Source organism: Glycine max, chromosome 2 (assembly GCF_000004515.6).
Source record: "Glycine max cultivar Williams 82 chromosome 2, Glycine_max_v4.0, whole genome shotgun sequence".
In the NCBI taxonomy this organism is placed as follows: Eukaryota; Viridiplantae; Streptophyta; class Magnoliopsida; order Fabales; family Fabaceae; genus Glycine; species Glycine max.
The window spans coordinates 48,736,938-48,755,708 of NC_016089.4; the positions used below are offsets into that span (position 1 = coordinate 48,736,938).

At 31.5% G+C, this 18,771-nt stretch overlaps 3 protein-coding genes across 6 annotated transcripts; 1 reads left to right on the plus strand and 2 right to left on the minus strand.

Moving 5' to 3' along the window:
- Positions 1-761: 761 nt before the first annotated feature.
- On the minus strand, positions 762-4,101 carry LOC100788413 (septum-promoting GTP-binding protein 1). The gene is made up of 6 exons (XM_003519517.5): positions 3,164-4,101; positions 2,672-2,792; positions 2,433-2,529; positions 2,288-2,327; positions 1,654-1,737; positions 762-1,240 (listed from the first exon to the last, which is right to left on the minus strand). The coding sequence occupies exons 1-6, from the start codon at positions 3,503-3,505 to the stop codon at positions 1,076-1,078; spliced, it is 849 nt and encodes a 282-aa protein (XP_003519565.1). The 5' UTR covers positions 3,506-4,101; the 3' UTR covers positions 762-1,075.
- A 5,488-nt stretch (positions 4,102-9,589) lies between these two features.
- Positions 9,590-12,579, plus strand: CHL (chloroplastic lipocalin). The gene is made up of 5 exons (NM_001289318.2): positions 9,590-9,699; positions 10,280-10,406; positions 11,091-11,324; positions 11,627-11,917; positions 12,141-12,579. The coding sequence occupies exons 1-5, from the start codon at positions 9,644-9,646 to the stop codon at positions 12,420-12,422; spliced, it is 990 nt and encodes a 329-aa protein (NP_001276247.2). The 5' UTR covers positions 9,590-9,643; the 3' UTR covers positions 12,423-12,579.
- A 1,235-nt stretch (positions 12,580-13,814) lies between these two features.
- On the minus strand, positions 13,815-17,215 carry LOC100788941 (uncharacterized). Of its 4 annotated transcripts, XR_003265437.2 has the most exons (3): positions 16,800-17,215; positions 14,430-15,768; positions 13,815-14,314 (listed from the first exon to the last, which is right to left on the minus strand). XR_003265437.2 is itself a non-coding variant. In XM_003519518.5 (2 exons), the coding sequence occupies exon 2, from the start codon at positions 15,683-15,685 to the stop codon at positions 15,170-15,172; it is 516 nt and encodes a 171-aa protein (XP_003519566.1). In that variant the 5' UTR covers positions 15,686-15,768; positions 16,800-17,215; the 3' UTR covers positions 13,815-15,169. The 4 variants fall into 4 exon arrangements, 3 of the variants coding, with proteins under 3 accessions (XP_003519566.1, XP_040865475.1, XP_040865477.1); XM_003519518.5 differs by having other exon boundaries at positions 13,815-15,768; XM_041009541.1 differs by lacking the exon at positions 16,800-17,215 and adding an exon at positions 16,596-16,776 and having other exon boundaries at positions 13,815-15,768.
- Between the last annotated feature and the right edge of the window lie 1,556 nt (positions 17,216-18,771).

The following is an 18,771-nucleotide window of genomic DNA, read 5'->3' on the forward strand; positions in this document are numbered from 1 at the left end:
CTTTTTTTAATAAAGAAAATGACATTGTCAAATATGCAAAATGCTCAAACAAAACATAGTAGTTTGCCATAAAGATGACAAAAAGGAGCAAAGCTTATGTCGTTCTCTCTCACACACGCATCTTCCTATGTATTAAGATAATGCTACGATCATTTAAGCAAACACAACACCTCTTTATTGGTGATATTGTTTCTTTAATATATTTTTACAATATTTTTTATCATTCACTTTTTTTTATTTTACAATATTTTTTAACATTTATTCTCTCTTTTTTAACTTCTCTTCATCCCACAAGTGCTTGCTTAATTTCGTGTTGACTTCCACATAATTAGGCGTGGATGCCCATTATGAGTGAATATATTTAATAATTCTATTTTTATCCCATAAAAATATAACTATTTCTCTCTTAATACAAAATGAATGTAGAAAATTAGAAAGCATAAAACAGAGAGAATTTTACTATTTTACCTTGTTTAATTTTTGTATCACTCTTATTACTTACACCAGACACACAATGACACAAAACATGTCAAATTTTAAAAAATAAAAGCGTCTCAAACAAGAGAGACAGAGATTGAAACTTGTGAGGATAAATATTTTACTTTAAATGAAAAAATTATATATTAAATCTTTTTATCATTCTCACACATAAACTACAATTTCTAATAAATCTTGAACAATGATAAAAAGAAAATGTGTTAGAGAGTATATTTATAGCATTAGATTAGATGAATAAAAAAATATATCATACGAAAATTATATAGAAATAGAATTTCTCCTTTATCAGGGCAACATAGAAAATTATCAAGACCCCTGTGGGCTTTGACCTCAGCCACAACAGGGGTAAGCTTACCAGCGACAGAAAAACCGAGTCACAACGTCTCAGGTTCTCACTCTCTAAAGATGTATAGTCAAAATGGCCTATTGAGACATGGAAATTAGGTACCTAGGTGGTGAATGGTGATAGATCCCAGCCAATATGAAAAAGTTGACTTGTTTTCTTTCTTTGTCATTCTATTTTTTATTCTCTATCTTTTGTCCTTCTATATACATACGAATCAGTGTAAAGAACAATTTAGAAGTCAATTATGGGTTCTCCAACTCTCAAATTTCGTTCCACTGTCCATGGTAAGTTAAAGAGCTTGGCCATGATAAACTTGAAAATTTTGTTGACATTTATGTTGTGGGTTGCACTTGAAAAGAAAAGGGTTGCCTTCATCGCCCTTGCATATGCCCTTGCCTGTATTTATGCGCCGTACCAAGTTAATTAAATTTTGAAAAGCCAAGTAATGTGATAATTAAAAAAAAAAAGTAGTACTATTAACTTTATTTAAAGTTATAACCGTGAATTTCTGCCAAAAAAAGAAAGTAGTGAGACCTGTGAACACATCACTGATTCGACTTTAATCAACATGTAGGCCCCAAAGTTAATGCTAAACGCGGAAACATAGAACTTTCATAAATGACACACGCTGAGGTTCCAAATAAGACTCCTATTTATTAGAAGAATTATTCTTTGTTCCCGAGTCAATCAAGGATGAGTCAATAGGTGAAAATGACCAAGACAAGTAAAGCAGCCCCATGCATGTACTATGCTTACGATAAATTTAAGTTACCAAACCTAATTTGCAGCAATAATTAATATTCAGTTACCTGTGTTACAATTGTCCATTGCACATCTGGGGGAAGTCTAACAAAATCATCAAACTTGGTCCCTATTAGAATTGGAATTGCAGTCTGCAAATTGAACAAAATGTCATCAGAAATTTCACAAAAAAATATGTCAAAATCTTCAAAATATTGATATTATCAGCCTAAAACAGGATACTTGGTTATATTAACAAGCCATGATTTTGATACCTTGAACAAATAGCATAAGAAAACAAGTAAATAATCAGTTCCTTTCTCTGTCTAATGTTAATGAGAAATTAATGTCACTTTCCTGTCATAATAGTCAGTAAAGTCTCATTATTATCATAATGTGGTTACTCAATCCATTTGCACTACCACTTCAAAATTTCTCTCGTTTATTTTCATCAAAAGAGTTTCCGTGCCAAAAGCCTTTGGAAACTACACCATAATTTAAACATTATCATCATAATGTGGTTACTCAATCCATTTGCACTACCACTTCAAAATTTCTCTCGTTTATTTTCATCAAAAGAGTTTCCGTGCCAAAAGCCTTTGGAAACTACACCATAATTTAAACAGTGGCGTCACTTTGTGAAATAAAATCAATTCAAGTAATAGTACTATATAAGCCCTGCAAAATTAATTTTTATGGTACCTGATTCCACTTTCTTGCTTCACTATACCATCCAACAACACTGCACGAACATAACAAAGTACAAAAAAAAAGCAAATCATCGTTAACGTTTCCAAGAACCCTCCACCGAACTCATGACACACAGATAATAATATGTCTCAGCTACCTATTTAGTGTACAACGACTGGTGAGATCGAACATAATCAAAATCGCAACCGAATCTTTACAAGCCATGGGAATTTGATCCAGGGACCTTTTATCACCTACACACGCCACATAATATAATACTTTACCATCAATAAAATCATAAAAAACAAACCCAGAAAACTAATAAGAATAAAAACAAAAAAGCAAATGTAAAAGTACACAGAAAATTGTAAGAAAGGTAAGGTTTAAGCAAAGCACCTGCAACATCCCATATTCTAAATGAAATACGAGCTCCTTGAACAGACAAAGTTTTGTCCATTAGATTCAATCCTTCCATCTGTAAGCTCCTCTTTTCTTGCTCATTCCCCACATACTTGATCTGAAAATAGGAATTCACATAACCCAAGCTAGTTAGACCCTTTAAAATAAAAGATACTACACTCGACCAATATGAAGGAGAATCTAATCACAAACTTCCATAGTAAATTTGTTAATTTTCATGATAAATAAGCTTGAGAATTTTATAATAATAAAAAAAGAGTGCTGAGGGTATCCTCGTTGAGAGTCAGATATTAATCTCTGGAGACAAATATTCTCTTATATGCGTAGACCTGAAATCGAAGCCTAACTGCAAGCTTAAGATTTCTATTTATTTGCTAACCATGTAGATAATAATGTAAAAGTTTTAAAATTTCTAGTACAACCTTTGTTAAATTTTAAAAAAAATGGTAAAGTTAGAAACATGCTGACCACAAAAGTAGTTTTTCCAATATGGCAATCACCCAACAAGCTGATCTTGAGGTTCACCAAATCGGAATCGGAGTCATAGCCGCCAGTGGTGGTTGTAGCGGAAAAGAAGACGTCGTCAGCGTAGGACGGCGGCGAAGAAGAGGGGTCCCGGACGGGTAGTTTCCGGTACTGAGATGGCCTTCCGGCGACGGAGCAAACAAGAAGTCTGTTCCAAATGAAGCGGAAAAAGTGTCCAACGAAAGATACCCTTTTGAGGACACCCCACCGGACGTCGACCTTAACGATTTTCTGGCACAGCTGCGACATCTTCCTAGTGGTGTCGTGAATGATCTTCTTCGCCATCGAGCATGGTTTCTTTTCTCTTGCAGAATACTTTCATATAATCTTCTTCTTTGTTGTTGCGGTGTGTTTGTTCTATTAGTTTGGTTTCTCGGTCCCACCGTTTAATATAGGGGACAGTTGACCGGTATTTTTCATTTCGGTTTCCCAAACTCTGCGTAGGGATGGGTACTTTGGTAAATTTGCATTACCACCTTGGGGTGATAAGAGCAAATTGCAACACAACACAGAACATGTTTGAAAATTGGTTAAGAAAATTAAGTTTGAGAAAAAATAATTTTTTCATCGGATTAAGACACTTGTTTTTGTGTTTATTTTGTTTGCATCGGTTTGATTTCTTGGCGGCACCAATTCTTAGAAAATATGTGAAAGAAAGCTTTGAAATCAACGTACGTTTGGGGTGAAGAAACGGAAAATCAAAACACTATTAACCAATCATAACATGTTGTATTATTTATACAAAGATTTTATATTTATATAAAAAGTAAGAAAAAAGTATTTCATTAACACTCTTACATGTCAAAAGGTTCATGGCTGTATAAGAAATGGAACAAGAATGTTATGGGGTGTGGTATGAGAGAAGTATATGTATCTTTGTCAATTGTGATTTGTCATGATGCATTCGGCATCTTATGGGGTGTGGTGTTAGGGATAGGATAGGAATTGAAAAACCGAGTGCGATGAGGAGTTATCTGATGTGGAGAGGGCGCATGATGTGACCACTTGGCGTAATTTCTGTGCTTTAAAATAATAACATTCATGACTGAAAAAGTAGGAAATCATTTTATTTTGATATTTCTTTCTGATTATTATTAGCATTTTAGTATTAGTTTGAAATTGAATTGAAGACATGATGAGAATGATTACATGTATTAAAGGATTGAACCGTTTAGTGAATGGTGACTTCTTCTCAAAACAAGAAATAATAAAGATACTGCTCTTTTTAAGAGTTTCTAAATCAGAGGTCCATACTTATCATTCTAATCATATTTATCATTTTTAAAGAAAAATATATAAAATATAATTATATCTATAGTTTGAATTGAAATATTTTATAAGCTAAATATATTTGTTGAATATAAAGAATATTCCACCCCATTAGTATTTAATACATGTATTAATTTTAAAAAAACACAATATTCTAATTATTTGATTTGATATTAAAAGTATAAGTTAAAAATGTACCCAGAAAATTATGAATTAAAAAACAATTAATTTGAAAGAGTATTGATTTTTTTTTATAAAAGCATTATATATCATATATTTGAAAGTTTAATTTTATATTTTAGTATGAAATTATGAAAATATATACTGTTATTTAATAATAATAGTAAACTTAAAGATGCCTAATATTTAATAAACTATCTACTAAAATAAGTAAACATTTAATATTTAGCATGTTAAACACGCCTAATATTTAATAAAATACTATTAACCAAAATAAGCAAACATTTATTATTAGCATGTTAATAAAAACACACAAATATTTAGCATGTTAGACACGTCTAATATATTTGAAGTTAAACGCGCTTTTGAATTAGTTTTGCTAAAGTCAATTACAAATGATAATTGAGAAATTAATAAAAATAAAATAAAATGCTTAGATGAGTTGATTTCTAACTAATTTAAAAAGTGAATAATAGACCAGTTGATTAGATTGTAGATGTCTAGTATTTTAACTAATTTTCACATTAGGAAATGCAGTGGAGGCACAGATTACAGAATATAGTGGAAGTGGGTACAGTACACCATCAATTTGTTGGTCTGAATGCTGCTCTGATTGGTGGATCTGAATCTACTGATCACTCACACCATAAAAGTGAAAACTATTTGATAAAGGAAAAGCCTGCAACCTTCCTATCTTTTCCCTCACACCAAAATGTATCATTCAAATTTTAAATATAAAATAAAATAACGAACTACACATCAGATGTCGACATACTATGGGTGCCATGATTCTCTTTTAAAATATTACTTGCAGCTAATATTCACTCAAATTTATATTTTATAGATTTTTAGATAGCATCACTTAATTACACTCTGTTTTCTTTAAGAAATTAATTACACTCTGTTTGCGAAGTAAGAAATGGTGCAAGTTCCTGTAAAAAAGAAAAAGAAACGGAGTAAATAAAAATAGGATAGATTTTTTTATATTGTTTTGTCTAAGAGAAATACCAAGAAAATTGAAAACAAAAATATTATCAGATTTTTTAATTGAATAGAAAGAGAAGAAAAAGGAATACAAAAAAGAAAGCAAAGAGAAAAATTAGATTAAATATAAAAATACTATTTTATTCTTATATACAAATTCTCACATGTGAATATTAAATAGTTGTAGATCCAATTTGCAAGACATAATGGGTTGCATAATTAGCTCGGAATACAATACATTACAAGTTTTAGTGTGCATATAATGACTATAGCAGCACAAATAATAGATTATAGAGGCAATGGGACATACATAAATATTATCGGGATTATTGTAAATAAGAAGATTCTGCTGACTTCGTTTTTTCGCTATTTAATCACTGGTTTGGATATTTTTTTTTTCCTTATTATTTCATGTCAACCAAAAAATCTTATCTTTTAACTTTCACTCTATTTCTATTCACTTCTCAGTTTTGTACTCATTTCACTCTTAACAAAACGAGTGTTAGTTAGCAACCGTGATTTTTGCCTTCATAGATTTCTGTCTTTTGGTTATACTAAGGAGAAATATGAATAATAAAATAAAATAATGTAAAAAAGAAAAACAAAACATTAAAATGCCACTCTAGTTCAACGAGAGGAGAATTGAAACTGCCACGTGTAAGTTTTTGCACTTTATTTAAATTGGAAATTTATTTTCAGTATTTGAATGCGTCTTTGGTATCGGTTCTAGGAAGTTTACATTGATTTGATTTCGGCAACTAGATAGCAAACCTTGGTACGAGATAAGTTTGTGGAAACCAATTTCACTTTCTCCTCACGTTTTTCCTGAAAGATAATGAACACCGCATCAGATCTAAAACCTATTTAATTTATTGTGGAATCTTGGTAATTCCAAATGTTGCCCTAAATGAACCTATATCCATGACTGACCTTGCATACACTTTAATTAGGGATGCTACGTACCCTTTTTTAAGGTGGTCCATCTATAAAAGTCTAGACTCCATAGCAAGGTATCTAGCTAAAGTTTTATTGATTAATTAAACCCACCAACCTATCTATCTGTAATATATTTTATATGTTTTTTTAATAAGATTTTATTTTGTTAGTTACATAGATCATGGGGTTTGGATAATGTAATGAAATGAACGAAAAGGTTCTCACCAAACTGATATTAGTATATATGTAACCACTGCTAATTTTTTATTAACTAATCCACTAACTTACACGTAACTACGAACATTATCGTTGATAATTAAGTATGCTAATGGTTTACTAAATTGAAATCGGGATCAACTAACTACAATTAGGTTTACTATAGTTTGCGTTGGATGTTGATGCCTAGAATACCAACACACGTGTTGACAAACAGAAAGAAAGTGAAAAACACACGACTTGGAATTATGCTTAATTTCAAGACGTGTAATCGGTGTAATTGAGAGATGGGTTCCTTTGAAAATTGATTTTTGTGTTTATTTGATCGTGGAAGTTTGGTAAAGTTTCGAAGTGGGTTTTGCAAAGTTGGGATGCTTGTCTTCGTAGCTAAAATTCAGTAATGCGTGTAGTGCGTGAAATACTTTCGGTGGGTTTGCATATCATCTTTATATAAATTGGAAATCTTGCACAGTCCACACTTCATTTGTAGAGAAGAATATCAAAAGACACACTTAATAAAATGTTTTTTTTTTAATATAAGCACTCAAATAATCAACTAAAGAACCACAATAATGTAATTTATTTAATTTTCAAACAATTGTTTTTCTTTCCAAATTAAGCTTGTTTTTAAATAGTTTTTTTTATAAAAAAAAAAGCAAATATATATTAATAGAAGCACCAGAGATGCCAAAATCCTGAGTACAATGTGCTCGCATGCTAACAAGAAATAATAAAAGAAATAATAAGTATTGGTTGTTTCTACATTTATTTTATTTTTTAATAAAATACAGTAGGCTAAAGACCAGCATGTGCATGTCAAGACTTTATTTCTTATACAATCTCCTGAAAGGATATCTCCTCTACTTATTCAATATAATTTATTATATCTTGTAATAGACATGTTTCACAATTATCATGGAAGAAAAGAAAAACTCAACTTTCTTTTAATGACAAATAAACTCGATTGAGTGTCAATATCTGAAAAACTATCGTCCCCAAAGGGATTTTTGTGCTTGAAAGTTTAAAAGAGACTTTTTCTTCCATTAGTAGTCCACAATATGTTTTGAGAAAAAATCTTAATAAGTAGGTTTTTATCTAATTTGGTAACTAGTTATGTTTAACAAAAATAGTTGATAAATTAATTGAAAGTTATAAAATATATGCTTTTAGGTTGAATTTAATTTGATCTCTTATTATTTTCTATTTACAGATCAAATATTTTATTAAAAACTAAAAATAAATTGAATTAATAGTATAGAAAATAAAATAAGTAATATAGCATCAAAGGAGGCTATATATGATAATTTTTTTATTAAAATATTAATGATAAAAATGAAAGAATTTTTTTAAATTATATTTTTTTTTGTGGAATAAAGGGGCTAAAACTCCATGTTAAATTATATGCTACAAGTTACGCTATTTTAAGTAGAAAACGAAAAATAAAACGTTAGAAGTAAATGAGATTAATTTATTTATCAAACAATTACTTTAGCCAAATAAATTCATAAAGTAATTAAATAAGTTACTAGATAACTAAAATAGTTTACCAAACTCACTGAGTGATATTTGGTAGTTAATGAAAGCTTAAATAAGATTAATGTGGAAAGGGAATAATATACTTTATCGAATTCATGCATGAGAGTAACTTTATGGAGAATAGAACCTAAGAACAAAACTTTAGGGAAAACGGAATAAAGCAAAACCTCATTATTTATTTATTTAATTTAAAGGTTGTCTATAACCTAATTAAAATGACAAAATCTTACCAATTTTTCCCAGAACTTTTCAATTCATTCACATGTTTTCTCTAAATTTGGCGTTAGCCATTAATTCTCCCACTAGTTTTTGGCTTTGGTCTCGTCACCACCAATAAATAAAAACGGTTTGAGATTCCTGCCTATTATTTCAATATAAACCCAAAATGAACAACGCAATTAGGAATTGAAAAAAAAAAAAACACTTCTCTTAGATAGAATTCAATCACTAATCCTAATATCATGTACAAGCCTGGCGTACATACAAACATGAGCAAACACATGACACAAATAAACCTACGTTTTTATTATTGTTAATTTGTTATGAATCAAGAAAAATCTTAAACAAAATTGTTCTCATATTTTAACTAGCTGAGAAAATGCTTTCTGACTTCTTTTCTAATTTAAATAAATAAAAAGATGTTAGTTGTTCATCACTCCTTACACACATTTACTAATGTGTAAATATTAAGGTTTTATTTGGATAAACTTATTTATAAGTACTTATAAGAAGAAAAAGATAAAGTAAATTTTTGCACTTAATTTATAGAAGTTTTTTTTTTCATTTAATTTCTATAAAAGTTATGGTGCATAAGTTGATCTTAGATTATAGAGAAATTGAATGTATTTTACCTTTTTATTACACTCTTTCTAACAGAATTTTTTATTATTAGTTGAAATTGGTAGGAATCACAAAATTGCTTCGGTTTCACTTTATTTAAAGAAATTTTTTAATTAATCAATAAAAATATGTATGAGAAAAAGTGTGTTAGATAATATGGTTTCATGTTTATTATTATTTGATGGTCAGAAGAAAGGTGTTAGGATCAATTGATAGTTCATCAACTGTTAGTTAGCTTTAAGCCTTCAACTGAATAATATAGTTAGTTAAAGTGGTTGTACAGATAGCTCACAAATTGGGCCTTGAACATAAAATCCAAAAATGTGATCCGTGAGACAGGCCCAGTTTGATTCATGGGACCTTGGACGATGATGTTTCAAGAGGATCTTTTTGTCATAGAAACCAAGCAGAGTAGAAAGTTGAGAATGGGCAACTGTAGTAGACAAGTGAAAAGGCAAAGACATGGTAGAGGTTCTTCTACGAGCATCACCTCCTCCACCTCACTCTTCTTATCTGAGGTAACAAATCTAATTCTTTTCTCTCCTTTTTCATCTTTAGCAATAATTATTGTTGAAATTTTGTTGCTTCACTTATGTTTATGTCCCTTTATTTGTTTTTCCATTCTGGAACACTCCCTTAGATTTTTCTTTTAATATTTACTCATAATTTCAAGCCTTTTAACAATGACTTTTTTCCCATTTTTCTTGCAGACTTTTTTTTTTTTTTTGCTTCTTCATTCAATTCTCAGTTTTTTTTTTTTTTGGTGTACTTCAATTTTCAGTTTATGTAATGTAGCTTTTCCATATTCATATACATAGCATTCCTGAATGAATTTCCTTTTTAATACTCCCAGAATTTTGTTGTGTAATAACCAACTTTTAGTGAATTAGATTGCAGACTCCTTTTTTTTCCTCATTGTGGTCCTCCTCTTTCATTTGGATTCTAAGTGCATTTTTTGTCTCTTCATTAGTAGATACTGTTAAATATAAACTCTTTTGCTAAAACTTGATACTCGATCTGGGATTGTGTGAATAATATTTTTTGTAATTTATCTTTCTGTTTTTCTTTTGTTCAAATTGGATGGAATTTTGTTTACAGACAATGCAGGACAGTGTCAGGAAGGACATTGGTGAAGTGCTCGTTGGAAGTCCCAAGTAAGGTTCTGACAAAGCATGTCTTATCTGGGCTTGCTGCTTCCTTGATATTTATTTCTCCAGCAAATCAGGTTTGTGTTGTATACCACAATCCAAAAGTTTTACTATTGACATTTCAGTAAATCATGCAACTTCAAGATGTGATATCTCCAATACCCATTAGGAGGACTTACTTAACGTTCTCACAATATTTTTTTTTCCCAAATACATGATAGCAAGGTTTTAAATTGTGGTCACAATTGTAGTTTTGTCATGATCCTTAATGTTGCAGGAAATTGTGGACAAATGCAGCTGATGCGGCCACAATTGCAATCACGATTCAGTCGTAGTGACTCTAAAAACCTTGATGTTGTGGCCGAAATCATGGTCACAAGTCATTTTTTAAAACCTTTCTTGATGGTAGATTGGTAGTGTATAGAGACTTTAGCTATAGTGGTTTGCAATCCTTTTCTATGACTCCATAATTACATGGACATTGGCCAAAACAAAAGTCATTGCTATTAAATATTAATAATTGTAGTTTGCGTTATCTGGTGCCATTACTTTCTTATGTGGATCTCTTTACTCGTACAAATATTTTGTATCACCCTTGAATTTTTCCCATATTGGAGCTCTTACAAAGGCTGGATGTTTTTATGGTTTTGGAAATGCAGCAAATAGAGAATATTATTCATTGATTAAAAATCTAGAAAATAGATGTATATTCTTATGATGAATGAGTTTATCTAATGTGTGCTCATTTATTTCATTAACAGACTATTGCAGCAGATCTATCTCGTGCACCAAATAATATATGCCAACTTGCCAGTGCCAGTGAGAACGCAGTTACTTCACCATTTGAGAATGAAAAAGGTTCAAATCTAATGATGATGAGAGGAATGACAGCCAAGGACTTTGACCCTGTAAGATATTCAGGAAGATGGTTCGAAGTTGCTTCACTTAAACGTGGATTTGCAGGACAAGGCCAAGAAGACTGTCATTGCACTCAGGTAAATGCTAAAATAAATATAGCCGTAAATATACAGGACAACATTTGGTATAGAAAAGAGCCCATTATATTTATGCTCTTCCAACATCTTTCCCTAATTAACTTCATATTCTTTATAATAAATTGTTGAATTTGGAGGCACAGACAGAATCCTAAGGTTGTTCATTTATTAGGCATGTGCGGAAAATTCTACCATTCAGTAGTATAACAGTTAGTACATCTTGGAGATAAGATTTATCATTTACCTTATTTGGCATGGACAAGCTTCTTGATATTGATTTGGGTATACTAATGATATTTCAGGGTGTATATACATTTGATAGGGAAGCACCATCTATCCAAGTTGATACCTTTTGTGTTCATGGAGGCCCTAATGGATTTATAACTGGAATTAGAGGAAGGGTTCAATGTCTTTCAGAAGAAGATTTGGGGAAAACTGAGACACAGCTAGAGAAGCAGGAAATGATCAAAGAAAAATGCTATCTCCGCTTTCCTACACTGCCATTCATTCCCAAGGAACCTTATGATGTGATTGCTACAGATTATGACAATTTTTCTCTTGTTTCAGGAGCTAAGGATCAAAGTTTTATTCAGGTATTTAAGAAACTATAAAATGTAGCTTAAATACTCCTGAATCTTGATCATGTGCTAAGCAAGCATTCTAACTCTGCAGCTATTGAACTTCATTCAAATGTTAAGATAAATAAAAGAAACAATGCTGCATCATAAGATTTATAATTAATAGCTATTAACTAGCATGGAAGTGTATGATTTGTTTTTGCTTATAGTGTTGATTCCCCTGTGATCAATATCACAGATATACTCAAGGACACCTAACCCTGGACCTGAATTTATAGAGAAGTACAAGTCTTACCTTGCAAACTATGGATATGATCCTAGCAAAATTAAAGATACGCCTCAGGATTGTGAAGTAATGTCCAATAGTCAGTTGGCAGCTATGATGTCTATGTCTGGAATGCAGCAGGCACTTACAAACCAATTTCCTGATCTAGGACTCAACGCCCCTATTGAGCTTAATCCTTTCACAAGTGTATTTGACACTTTGAAGAAGCTTCTTGAGCTTTATTTTAAGCAGTAACTGTTATACATGTACTCTTGTAACGAATAGCTAGCTATTCTTGATAGCAGCCTGTGTCTGTGTGTAATATGTAAGTATAAACTACCTGTATCTGGTGAAATCCTGTGTATATGGTGTTTTATTTTTACATGAATGTTTGCTCTGGTTAGTATGCAAATCACTACGGTGTGGCAGGATGTGACAGACTCGATACAAGTTATTAGCATGAAATATGTTAAACATCCCATGATCCCACAAGTTTAACATGAAAGAATTCTGCAATTTAATGATAAAAATTGAAAGCGGAAAGATGCTATATTATGATATTTGACTAAGGTTTTAATCTCCGTGCTTATTATCTAGTGGAATTTTACTAAAAATTAAAATCTGAGTTTAAATCCTTGGCCTGAAAATAAATTTGTTATCTTTTGATCATGATTCTATATTTTGTTCATCACAAAAAAGTTATTTCCTTTATTAAAATTATAAGATTGCTTTATAATCTAAATAAATTGCTGAAAGATATATATACGAGTCTACACGAAATCTTAAATGGCGTGAATTTATTGGAGACAATTTTCACTCTCTCACTTGCCTTCCTGAATTTTTATGCAACGCTTAGATTGTTAAACTTTAAATTTATATGAATTCATACTGCCAGTTTTCGTACTAAATAACACCACTTCTAACTTTTACGTTAATTATCTTAAAAGCTACAACGAGATGATGCAAACGAAGGCATTTTGCTTGGCTTATGACAAGATTTAGAAAGAGGAGATTTTTGTTGCACGACACTTTACGAAGTTGAGAGGAACTTTTTTTAAGTTATTATTGATTTTGATTTATGATGTTTCAATAGAATGAAAGAATATGCTTATAATTTTTTTCTTATTTTTCCAAACTTCCTTAGTAATTATTTTAGTAATTGAATGACTTGACCCAACCTAAATTAAATTTGTTAGGATTACTTAAAATTTAAACCAAACTTGATTAATCATCTAGGCTTTAACTTTCATATTATCTGATTTAACAACCCTATGCCTCACCTATTTATAGTTGTTTTATCTCCTCAACAAAAAGATAGGTATAATTTTGAAGGAACTGGTATATTCTTAAAATGCACACTATATGGATAAATAGTAAGGACCTGGTCCTTTTCGTGAATGAGACACTCCTTAGCTTTGGTTATAAAGATTTTGTTTTTCCACCTTATGAAATGGAATCTATGTCTAAGAAGTGAAACGAACTACCCGTGAGTGTCACCAAAGCAAAGGCCGTGACGATGGTCCAGTAGGATTGGCGGTTTCTGAAGAGTAAGGCACAAGTTCCTCAAACTTGCTCCTTCTCTTTTGGGTAGTAAAGTAGGGTGGCAATAAATTTCTGCACATAAGTAGAATAAAGGGAAGAAATGGATTCCATAACGCAGATAATATTTAAATATACCAAAGGAAGATTCAGATAGCATAAAACTATAGTTACAAATCAACAATTTTTGAGTGAATTAAGATACATATTTTTTTAGATTCTGAATTGGACTCAATAGTGTTTCCATAGCCGGAAAGTTATGAAACTAATCTTTTAAAAGAGTAGAGTAGCATTGAAGGAGTAATTCTTCTAATCACGGATACTTTTCTATTCGCATGATAAAAAAAATCAAATCTCTACCATATACTTAAAGGGTCTAGACTAATAGCCACTTGTGTCACACCTTGTGGGAGGGAATTAAGATACATGAATCATGCATCTTGGTTTCCTAATGGCATGGTTTTTGGCTTATTTCAAAATAACAACTTAACTCATTGATAAATATAGATTTCGTAAATAATGTTACTTCTTTCTCACACTCCTGCAGAACCCCATATGAAACCAAAGATAGAGCCAACCGAAGCAAAATCATCCACAACTCCCTTAACCTGAAACACTCAAATAAATAGTTGCTTTCCTGATTTAGTTAGCTTACTATTCCTTGCCAACTAAAACACCAATTTACTTAAAAAAAGTCAATGGAAGAGATCGTCCTACTTTTACCTTTCACATGAATCCCATCAGATCCACTCTGCAGTGACAAGAGTTCCAAATAACGACCTAGCTAGTAGCATGTACTTAAGAACATGATGAAACTTAAAAAGGTGGCATAGTAGTTAGCACTAGAGTGTTATAACTACAAGCACATGAATGCACTGACTATGTCATCAACCAATTTCCATCTATCTACATAGACCTATGCCATGCATTTCAGTTTCAAATATAGAACATAAGGTGAAGAATTCTTGTGAAACCACATCTTTTGTAACAAAAGAAATGCCTCAGAGTCCCTGCAGTTTCCCCTCTAGAACAAACCCACAAGCCACCCTTAAATCAAAAGATTTTGCTTTCTCCCCAACACCAACCAACAAAAGCATGCTCAAATCCACTACCCTTGACTCAAATGACACAAAAGATAAGGCTGAATTTCCCCCAGTGGAAATAGGAACCCGAGGCACAGTTGCATCACTCATAATGCAAGAAATTCAGTACTTCAGCAGGATTGATTCAAATTCACAAAGGAATAAGTCCCCAACCACAGAGGTGAGTTCATCCATTAGTACAAGTTCTAGAACCACAATTGTATCTACAGTAGTAGAAGAAAGTACAAAGAAAAAGCGAGGAAGCAGCAAGCTTTTACCAAGTATGTGTTCTATGGTGGATGTATCAGACAATGGTAGGCCAAATGGTTCCTCAGCCTTTAGTTACAGGAACCTGAAGTCCGACATGAAAAAATTTCAGATCTAGATTATGCTCTCAGATAGCTTCGAAAAACCAAGCTTCTTGAGACGACTTGCCAAGGGTGTGGCCCAAGCCTTTTCTGCATTCCCACATTTTATGTCCACGATTTCAACAATGTTAGGTATCTTTTTATCATTTTTTCCCCTCTCTGGAGTTCTGACCACTGAACATTTATCAGAACCTAGCATAGGTATTCTCTGTGTATTTCTGCTATTAGTTTTTGTTTTCTGTGGCATGCCATTGCCAGGGACTCTACGGTTTGTATTTTTACTGCTTCCACTGCTACCGGCTTCAACTGATGATTTTCTTTGTTGTAGTCTTTTTTGGGTTGTACTTGTACTGCCACAGGGAACTGAAACAGGAAGTGTTTGAGTTTTACTTCTTGTTGAAGATACCTGCTTCTTTGGTGCAGAAGAGATGTGATCCAATTCCCTTGTCATTAAGGAACTGATTGTTCCAGTGGTACCTAGCTTGATGGATCCTCCTCCCCCTTTTATACCTTCCACACTCTTAGCCATGCTTCTATTAGTAACACCTCCAATTCAAGATCCAAATGTTCCTGTCTTTGAGATGGATGTTCCCAGTAGAATTATTCAATGATCTGTTACAGTTACAAATTACAGTGATTTGAGATGTAAAGTCATAAATTCCTTACAAATTATTTGGTTTGGTTTGTCTTCTATCAGTTCTAGAATTAAGACCAGTTTGGATAAATTTCTCTACAAGTACTAACCGAAAAATAAAATAAGATAAATGAATTGAGCTTCTTTCTTACAATAAAATCAACTTATACACTTTAACTTTTCGAGAAATTAGATGATTTAACTTTCCAAAAAATTAGATGAAAGAGCTTCTATAAAAGTTAAAGGCAAAAATTTAATTTTAATTAATGGAAGGAGCTCAATCCTTTTCCTATAAGTACTTATAGATAAATTTATCCAAACAAAGCCTAACTATAGAAATAAAGAGATGTGTCATATTATGCAAGAGAAAGAGGAATGGGATGGGGAGTTACTAGATTCACTAACAAAAACATAGTTCCATTCCAGCATCAAATCAACAACATCAGAACAGCAATTCTGAAATAATTCAAAAACATTATAGACTGTGCATCATGATTTCAAAACAAAAGAGGTACTCATAATGTACTCTCTCTTTGTATGCCATGAGACAACAACAACCACACTTCATAACTTCAGGATGAGAATGGCAACTATAATAATCTATCATGGAAGCAAGGGGAGAGAAAAAGAACTAGCCCACATAGAAAAAATTCACTACCAAATCACAATGGTTGCGATGAAGCAGAGTCAAATCTAAATCATTAACAGAACCCAGAGAAGGGTAAAAGGAATCCAACTTCACCAAAAGACAAGCTAAATCAAACTCAAGAATCATCAAATTTGAAACTTAAATAAGCATATATACACAAAGAGAGAACCAATGATTTTGTTTGAACAAAAAGGCATTAACTTCCAATTCAATCAAATCGCCTCACTTCAAAGTGTGGCAATCTAATTCTAACAAGTAACAACTCATTACTACACGACACTGCAGAAGAAAGAAACAACATTTTAGATCCACAAAGAGAGGTAAGATCAAATAAAGGGAAAAAAAAGTTGGGTATCGTACACATAGCAAGCTTATGGCTCCACAAGTATGCAAATTGCAGATTTGAAACAGACCCAACAGAGGTAGGGAGCGCTTTTGCAATCTTTTTGTGCTGAAATTCAGTGAAAGTGAAAGTTCAGAGGCAACGAGTTTGAGAAACTGCTTCTGTTCTAGAAAAAAATCATCATATCATATCTAATCCAACAAACTTTGAGGCACAGTCTGTCTCATTTTGTAGCGTGCGCATCCAATGCTGCGTTGATTTGACTCACAAACATCATCGTCGTGGAAAAGTTAACTTTCCCACCAAATACTCACTACTCATTATGGAGAAATCAAATCAAATCATAATCATAATCTCAACATAAAATACTGGGTGGAAATTCCAAATGGAACGCCACTCTCTAGCACTATCTTTCTTTTATTACTTGATTTAATAGACAAACTGCTAAATTAATTTGTTACAATAAGTTAGTAAATGTAGATGGAAGCATTAATGATGTTATATCCTAATTGAAATTGTAATAAAGTTATGTTTGAATAATTTTTTTATAAGTATTTATAAGAGAAGAAAATATAAAGGAAAAATAAATTAATTTTTTTGGTATAAGTTACTATGAAATTATGCATTTTATTTTTATAAAAAAAGAATTCATCTAAAAGTTGTGATATAGTAGTATAAATTGATCTAATTTATAACTTCAATAATTGGTTACTAAAAAATTTATCCAAAACCTAAGTTTCAGATCCCAAGAGAAAAGGGCAAAAAGTCAGAAAATGGGGCTGATGAGTTCACAGCACAGTGGACTATAAAAAGGATCACGTGGTTACAAACCGGCCAAGAATACTTACCTGCCCTCATTCCGAAGTACGCGCTCCACTCTATTCTAGTACTACAATACTATAATGTGTTTTTTATTTACTGTTACAATTTACAATGTTTTTTTACTGAAATATTAATAAAACTTTTATAAATAAAATTTATGTGATAGTAATTTTATTCTATACTAATTTTTAGAATAGAATTATACGTAATTGATTTTTTTTATTATTGAGAGCATATTTATGTTGTCATTATTTCTCTTTAAAGGTATTTATATTGTTTTATAAATATATATTTGTTTCTCATTTTCTACTCAATTAAATATGAGAAGAGAAGTTAATTTTCTTTTCCTTTAACTTTCTATTCTACCAAATAACTGAAAAATCATTATATATTCTATTTTATTTATTTATTTATTTCCACTTTTCTTTAGAAACCAAACATATTGTGTTTCCTTAGGCCACGCCATTTCAAGGTCCAAACCCTACCACATGCCCTATACAACAAGCTCAAGGCTCCCCATTTGGAAATTGCAGCTTTGAAACAGACCCAAAATAATATTTTGCGCTGAAATTAACCGAAAACCAAACTTCTATTTGGAATTTTGGATAAAGGAAATGCATGTAGTGACAAAACTTTTTATATAAAAAAATATTAACTCATGTTTTATCATAAATAACTAAAGCATATAAATTACGAGTTTTTTTTTAAATTATATATTTTTCAGTAATTATGACTTTAAAAAAATTCATTTAAATTATTTATATACATAATTATGCAGTTCAAATATACTTTTGAACTCTCCACACAATTCCTCTCGCAATAAATATACTTAATACAACGTGTCATAAGCTCTTCAAGAACGGCATATCCAACCAGCAATTTTGACACACTCTCCGCGTCTCATTATCGAGTGCACGTCCGCTGCTATGATTTGATTCACATCATTGTGGTAGGTGTGCTAAAATTAGTTTTCCCCACCAAAAATATTCATAATTCAGTAAGAAAACTATTTCTAATCGAGAACACAAAAATAGTGGGTGGAAAACTGGAATGCCTTTAACTAGAATTAACTTTCTTAATCCAATAAATGGCATTTATTTTTAAATTTTTTTATTTAAATTCAATAAAAAATGGGTAGGTGAAAGTTTGTGAAAAATAAAAATGAAT

Excerpts from the sequence above, each read along its gene's own strand:
- LOC100788413 (XM_003519517.5), bottom strand. The coding sequence starts at position 3,505 with ATGGCGAAGAAGATCATTCACGACACCACTAGGAAGATGTCGCAGCTG. Across the intron at positions 1,738-2,287 it reads AAGCAAGAAAGTGGAATCAG|ACTGCAATTCCAATTCTAAT; the intron begins GTACCATAAAAA and ends TTCAATTTGCAG. Across the intron at positions 1,241-1,653 it reads AATGGACAATTGTAACACAG|GCAAGGGCATATGCAAGGGC; the intron begins GTAACTGAATAT and ends GCATAAATACAG.
- CHL (NM_001289318.2), top strand. The coding sequence starts at position 9,644 with ATGGTAGAGGTTCTTCTACGAGCATCACCTCCTCCACCTCACTCTTCT. Across the intron at positions 9,700-10,279 it reads CCTCACTCTTCTTATCTGAG|ACAATGCAGGACAGTGTCAG; the intron begins GTAACAAATCTA and ends TTTTGTTTACAG. Across the intron at positions 11,325-11,626 it reads AAGACTGTCATTGCACTCAG|GGTGTATATACATTTGATAG; the intron begins GTAAATGCTAAA and ends ATGATATTTCAG.
- LOC100788941 (XM_003519518.5), bottom strand. The coding sequence starts at position 15,685 with ATGGCTAAGAGTGTGGAAGGTATAAAAGGGGGAGGAGGATCCATCAAG.